We start from the raw sequence: 6,850 nt of genomic DNA, 5'->3' as shown, positions 1-6,850 counted from the left end.
CAAGATTATACTAACATGTATATATATATGTAACAATTTATGTTTATTAAATGTAGAGAACTATTAATGTAAGAGATGTCAAATCTAATTTATACACATACCTACTATATTAAAATCAATATCATTATATTAAAACAAAGAAAGCAAAAAAAAAAAAAAAAAAAGCTATGCCCCCCTCCCCGAGCCCCTTTGTCTCTATGAGTGCCGTCTAAAGAATTTATTAACAAATTATACAAACAGGTAAGATAGTAATTAACTAAGTGATTATCATTCATCCTCTCAACTCTCTATCTATGTTACAAAATAATTTTAAAGATTTCAATAATCCTCTTCATTCTTTATATTCTTCATCCCTTCAACTCTCTACGTCCTTTCTCTACTCCACCTCTCTCACCAAATGGCATAGTATAGGGGAATTAGAAAGGAAAAAAGTTGTAATACGATGGCCCCCCACTTTTAATCCTTAAAACTTTGAAAGAATATAAAAGATAACAAGTGTAATAAAACAAGTGGGATGCAAAATAACTATTTGACCTTTATCATTCCTCGTACTTCTATTTATACAAGGATATAATTGTAAAATACACTAAATTAGACATTTTTTTTAAAATTCATATTCATCAAATCATTTATTAATCATGTAAAAAAAATCAATCTAAATATGTCATATTTATCAAACTTGTCATAAAATATAAACCCGAATATAACACATATATTATAGAGATTGTCACAACTAATCCATATAACTCGTTTAAATTAGTATTTTAAATAAATAATTGACACGAGTGTGGCCCATTTGATATGAGTGTAGCATATTTGACACAATTATAACATTTAACACATATATTGATCAATTTATCTTTTTTTTAAAAGTAAAATTTGATCACCAAATTCAAAATTAATATCTTTTTATTTAATAAACCATATAAACCTTTACGTTATATATCATATATAATTGAATTGTAAATGATAGATACAGTGCATCGTGCTATTTTCGGATCACTTCATGCTAAACATATTAATCTAAACCCGACCTATATTTATATTGTCAACCGAACTATGATTCAAACTTATTAATATACTAATTTTGTGTGTCATGTTGTAATATAAATGCAACCCATTTGATATGATTGTAGCATGTTTGACGTGTTTGACACAATTATGACTTGTTTAACACGTGTATTGATCAATTTATGGTTTCTTTAAATAAAAAAGTAGATTTTTTTATCACCAAATTCAAAATTCATATTATTTTTAGTTAATAAACCATATAAATCTTTATATTATGTATATCATGTGTGATTGTGTTGTAAATGATCATGGTAATTCTGATCAGTTTGTGCAAACACATGTTAATCCAAATCTGAACCGTATTAATATTGTCGAGCGGATTATAATTTAAACCTAGCAATATCAAACATAAACACACTAATTTCGTGTCAATTCTCAGTCGTGTTGTAATTTTATGATATATTGCCATTTGCCACCATTAGGATTAGAGGATATTTGTTTCTTATATTCGTCACTGATTCTGAATTATGATTCATTATTTTTTACAGTATTTTTTTCTCACAAAAAATACACGTAAAACGAGAATAGTTATGAATCATGATTCTGAATTCATGAACCAAACGTCTACGAAGTATGTGGTATTTGGTTAACACATGCTCTCATTCCTGTTGGATCTTTTCCCCTTGGTATTAAATGTTTAGTGAAGATTTCACGATAGTTCATCTTAAATCTCCGTTATCTTTTACCTTAAAATCACAACACTCATAATTAATGATAAGAAATTCTCATATGACAAAACTAAGACACGGATAAAAGATAACTGTAAAACTTTTTAATATTGTTTTACGTTTGACGTCTTGACAAACGAGAGGATCGTTAGAATGTCTAATGTGGCTCTTAGCAACAAAATTTTAAAAAAAAAAAAAAAATAATACATGCCTAATGTCTCTTGGCCATTAACGGATTCGCTATCACAAATTGAATTAACGTAAAGACTATCTTATCCTTGAATTTATATAATTGATAATTTAACATCAAAAACCAAAGCGAATCTTGCAACATTTATGGAAGGTTTTTGAGAAGTTCGAAGATAGTAAGTCCGAGATTTGATGAAAACTATGCATGGAGATTTTGACCAGAGAATATTAATAAATTTGAAATAATAAGGAGAAAATTAAACAAGAGTGACAATAATCATCATATTAACTTTCCTAAAAGAATATGACATTAAAATGGAAAATGGAACAAATTAGAAGATCAAATCATGCTCGGATCTACCATATAGTCCCATTGTAAAGCCTTTTTGCTTGTCTTTTTCAATATTTATTATCTTTAATTTTTTATCTGCCAGGCATGATTATTTTAATTAAGGCAAGCATTACATTGCTCTTTGCACCTAATATTCTCCACTAAACAGTTAGTTAATAATAGTCGTATTGGACACATCCAAACACAAAAATTCAGAAATATTGACAATTACAGTTAAGTATTTATAATTTCACCAATTTAAATAAGACACGTGTCAATGAAAAGAACAAGCGTAAAATGTTTTAAGAAAGTTTAGCTGGCCAAGCCTCTTTGGCTTAGCTTATAGTTATACTAAAATTACTCAAATAGGCTTGTATAGATGACTTTGAAATTCTTCAAATCATCCAATCTATTATTACAACAATAAAGATATTGAAAACCTATTCGTCACGTGACTTTACAAGCTTGCAACTTGTCAGCCACCTTTTAACCTACCATTCAACTGAATACCTAATAGTGTTCTCATTAAAAAACAAAAAAAAAAAAGAGTATAGGAAATATTCAAAGGAAAAAACAAAAAGTTTGTTATGAAGAAATTAAAAGAAACACAAACATATCATGTATTGCTTAAAGCTTACCCTTTTTCTTTTCGTTGAGCAGGTTTAAACGTCCAGCCTAAATGTGAAATACATGTAGATTTCATGAGGTTGCATCTACCTAATGGAATTTTGATTAAGGATCCGTTTAGTTTGTTAATTCGAATTTTTAATTCGAGTAGAGATGTGACTTTATGTGAGAGCTTTTTACTGTCGCAAACAGTTAAATGTAATTATTTATGAGAGTTTTTTACTGTAACAAAACTCAAATCGGTGAAATGAACGAAGCCTCAATTTAGCCAGAACGTGAGGATTCATTGGTGTTGTATGAAACCGACTCCTGTATCGCTCTTTGTGTGTCTTTATACTGTCTTCCTAATAATACTATGACACTTCAATTAAAGTCTGAAAAAAAAAAATCACACTACGAAAAATGAGATAAAATTACTGTGTGATAACTTTTTATTAATATATAATGATAAAATATCTAATCTAAATAATGATAAATAGCAGGGACATTATTAATTATACTATTTTACCTTATAGTTTGATTTTTTGTTTTTCAATTTATCCATTTATTGCAATTTCATCCATTGCCCATGAAATTAGTTTGAAAAAAAGAATTCTCAAAAGGAATGATTATTCTTCTCTCTGATTAGATATGATTACTTAAAAAATAAAAAAAAGGAATGATCCTTTATTTATTTATTTTTGATTGAGAAATTCAAAACAATAAATCATAGGATTATTTTTATAAATACTTCTAAATTATGTACATTATTTTAAAGTGTCTCTGATTTTTTAAAATGATTCAAGACACTCTTTAATGTATAGAAAATATATTAAATGACCTATACATCCAATTCCGTGTATAAACTTAACAGAATGTTGACGTGACATGACATTAAAAGTGTAAAAAAGGCATTTTAAAATATAAACCTTAATTATTAATTAAAAAACCTATTACCTTAATATAAAATTACACAAATCAAATAAAATTTAAAGACTAATTAGGAAAAAAAAAAGAATAATTAAAAACAAACAAAAAATCATTCTTCTCTCTGATTAGATATGATTACTTAAAAAATAAAAAAAAGGAATGATCCTTTATTTATTTATTTTTGATTGAGAAATTCAAAACAATAAATCATAGGATTATTTTTATAAATACTTCTAAATTATGTACATTATTTTAAAGTGTCTCTGATTTTTTAAAATGATTCAAGACACTCTTTAATGTATAAAAAATATATTAAATGGCCCATACATCCAATTTCGTGTATAAACTTAACAGAATGTTGACGTGGCATGACATTAAAAGTGTAAAAAAGGCATTTTAATATATAAACCTTAATTATTAATTAAAAAACCTATTACCTTAATATAAAATTACACAAATCAAATAAAATTTAAAGACTAATTAGCAAAAAAAAAAGAATAATTAAAAACAAACAAAAAAATCAGGTTGATTAAGAAAAAAACAAACAACCAACCACAGATCTCTCGAGTCTTCCTTCCCTGTCTCCGGCCATATTCTTCGTTCACTGAAGGAAAGCAAAAGAAATCACAGATCCATCCTCTTATCGCCATCGTAACTCGCAACTCACCACGTCGGGCTTTGTCGCAGACCCACCAGAGGTCATCGTTATAGTAGACCCACCATCCTAGCCTCGAGCCGGCCGATCCACCACCGCAACCCACAACCATTGCGTGATATGTATTTTATGTTTTTCTAATTTTTGTTTTCTTTGTTTGTAATTAATTTTTAAATTTTATTTGATTTGTGTGATTTTATATTAAGGTTAATAGGGTTTTTACTTAATAATTAAGATTTATATTTTAAAATATATATTTTACACTTTTAATATTACGTCACGTCAACATTTGTTAAGTTTATAGATGAAATTAGATCTAAGGAACAATTTAATTTTAAAAAATTAAAAAATCTTTTAAAATAAGGTAAGTAGAGGATATTTATGAAAATAATCTTAAATTATATACAGTGGAGGAGCAAATAAAGAAAGAAAAAAGAAAAAGGATAATAAAACTAAAAGAAAAGGAAGGACCGAGGAAAGCGGCACCCGCAATACAGAGCAAGTGGCAAACTCGTCGTACATTAGCTGGCGTCATTTCGCACGCCAGCCACGACACCGACAGGTTCCGACACCAAACTCGTGAAATTACACCACGTAACCAATAAATAATCTAATTACCCTTTTTCTTTTTTCGAAAATGGCATTTTTCCTTTTTCATTCCCAAGGAAAATAATTAATTAGTAATAAATCCCACGCCGATTTTTCCCTATATAATGGCCCTCCCTAGGCTTACTGTAACCTTCTTTCCCTTAGCATTTCGTTCCGCATATTCCTTTCTCTCTCTATCTCTGCGTCTCAGCTAAGTTTTCTCTCTCCTCTTCTTCGTTTTTTGATTTCGTCTTCGTTTTCGCTTTTTAGTTCTCTGTTTCTCTTGGTTTTCTGGGTTTAAGGTTCTTCTGTAAGTTCTCTAGGTATTAGGAGATCCAAATATTTTGGTCTCTGCGATCTAGGGTTTTCGAATTGAGGGGTTTTGTTCTTCCGTTCCTTCGGATTTGTATTTTCACCTTTCGATTGGGTCTAGGGCTTGAGAATTCGTTGATCTTCTGAATTAGACCAATGAATTTAGAATTTCTATGACATTTTCTCCCCTGATGCGGCGAATCCGTTTGCTCCACTCGTTCTCTGTCGTGTTCCTCTACTGGTTCTACGTTTTCTCATGAACTAATTCATCTTCAACCGAAAATCTATTCAATTCTCTGATTCATATTCCATTCTTTTTGTTTCAATTCTGATCCCCAGTTTTTTTCCAACCTAATCGTTTAGATTCCTAATTTTTACCCCGAGTATTAAGAACTTTCCTAATCTAATTGTTGAGTTTCTGAGACAAGAAAGACGACATATGGCATCGATTCAACGCCAGGCGAGCTCTGGATCGGACGGGTCTCCGGTGATCGACGAGAGGAAGAGGAAGCGGATGCTCTCCAACCGCGAGTCGGCGCGGCGGTCGCGGATGAGGAAGCAGAAGCAGATGGAGGATCTGACGAGCGAGGCCAGCCGTCTGCAGATCTCCAGCGGTCAGATCCGGCAGAGCCTCAACGCCAAGGAGCAGGCCTACGTTCAGATGGAGTCTACCAACGATGTGCTGAGGGCTCAGATCATGGAGCTCACCGACCGCCTCCGCTCTCTCAATGCCGTGCTTCACGTCATAGAGGAGGTCAGCGGTCTCGCCGTCGACATTCCCGAGATCCCCGACCCTCTCATGAGGCCTTGGCAGCACTCCACTCCCGTGCAGCCCATCACTGCCTCAGCGGACATGTTCCTCAATTGAAACTGCTTTGTGTTATCTATGGCTTCTGTGGTCTGGCTTTGTTGGTTCTAGGTTTATTGGTTGTTGGTCCTTTTTTCGTGTGGTTAATTTCTTGTTTTTTTTTTTGGTTGTTAGTTTTAAGGATCTGTCTTTGAATTATTAGGCCTGTTTATGGTTTTCGTTGGTGTTGCAGTTTGAATGTACAAAGTTTAATCCTTGGCTTGTCAAATGGGATGATTGTGCTTTCTTTTCATATCTTGGGGCCTTAAATGTGAGATCTTTGGTGTTTTCATATGATTTTGGGCATGCAAAATCATCAAATGCGACATTCAAAAAATATATATATATATCATCAAATGCGAGATCTTTATGTTTCGAGATCTTTATGTTTCTAATTCACTATTTCTCAATCAATCATTAAATGATATATGAGATAAGGATTGTTTTAAATTAATGATGTTCTAAATCCTCGGTTCAGCCGCCGGATTCGGTCGCTGGGTATATGGAAAAACTATTGGAGATGCAACTTTATCCGAATATTTGACTACCAACGAAGAAAATATAATGAAATTATTATTCCGTTTGTGACTTTACTTGTTTAGTAGATATCCAGACCAAAACAGACAAATGATGATCATTATCCGTACCAAATT

The 6,850-nt window shown here is 31.4% G+C and overlaps 1 protein-coding gene across 1 annotated transcript; it reads left to right on the top strand.

Moving 5' to 3' along the window:
• The first annotated feature begins 5,257 nt into the window (after positions 1-5,257).
• On the top strand, positions 5,258-6,575 carry LOC21393070 (bZIP transcription factor 53). The gene has a single exon (XM_024163692.1). The coding sequence runs from the start codon at positions 5,790-5,792 to the stop codon at positions 6,216-6,218; it is 429 nt and encodes a 142-aa protein (XP_024019460.1). The 5' UTR covers positions 5,258-5,789; the 3' UTR covers positions 6,219-6,575.
• The last annotated feature ends 275 nt before the right edge of the window (positions 6,576-6,850 follow it).

This window comes from Morus notabilis, unplaced genomic scaffold (genome assembly GCF_000414095.1).
Source record: "Morus notabilis unplaced genomic scaffold, ASM41409v2 Scaffold793, whole genome shotgun sequence".
NCBI classification, from domain to species: Eukaryota; Viridiplantae; Streptophyta; class Magnoliopsida; order Rosales; family Moraceae; genus Morus; species Morus notabilis.
Note: the sequence above shows the minus strand (reverse complement) of the source record. Positions and strands in the feature narration are given on the sequence as shown.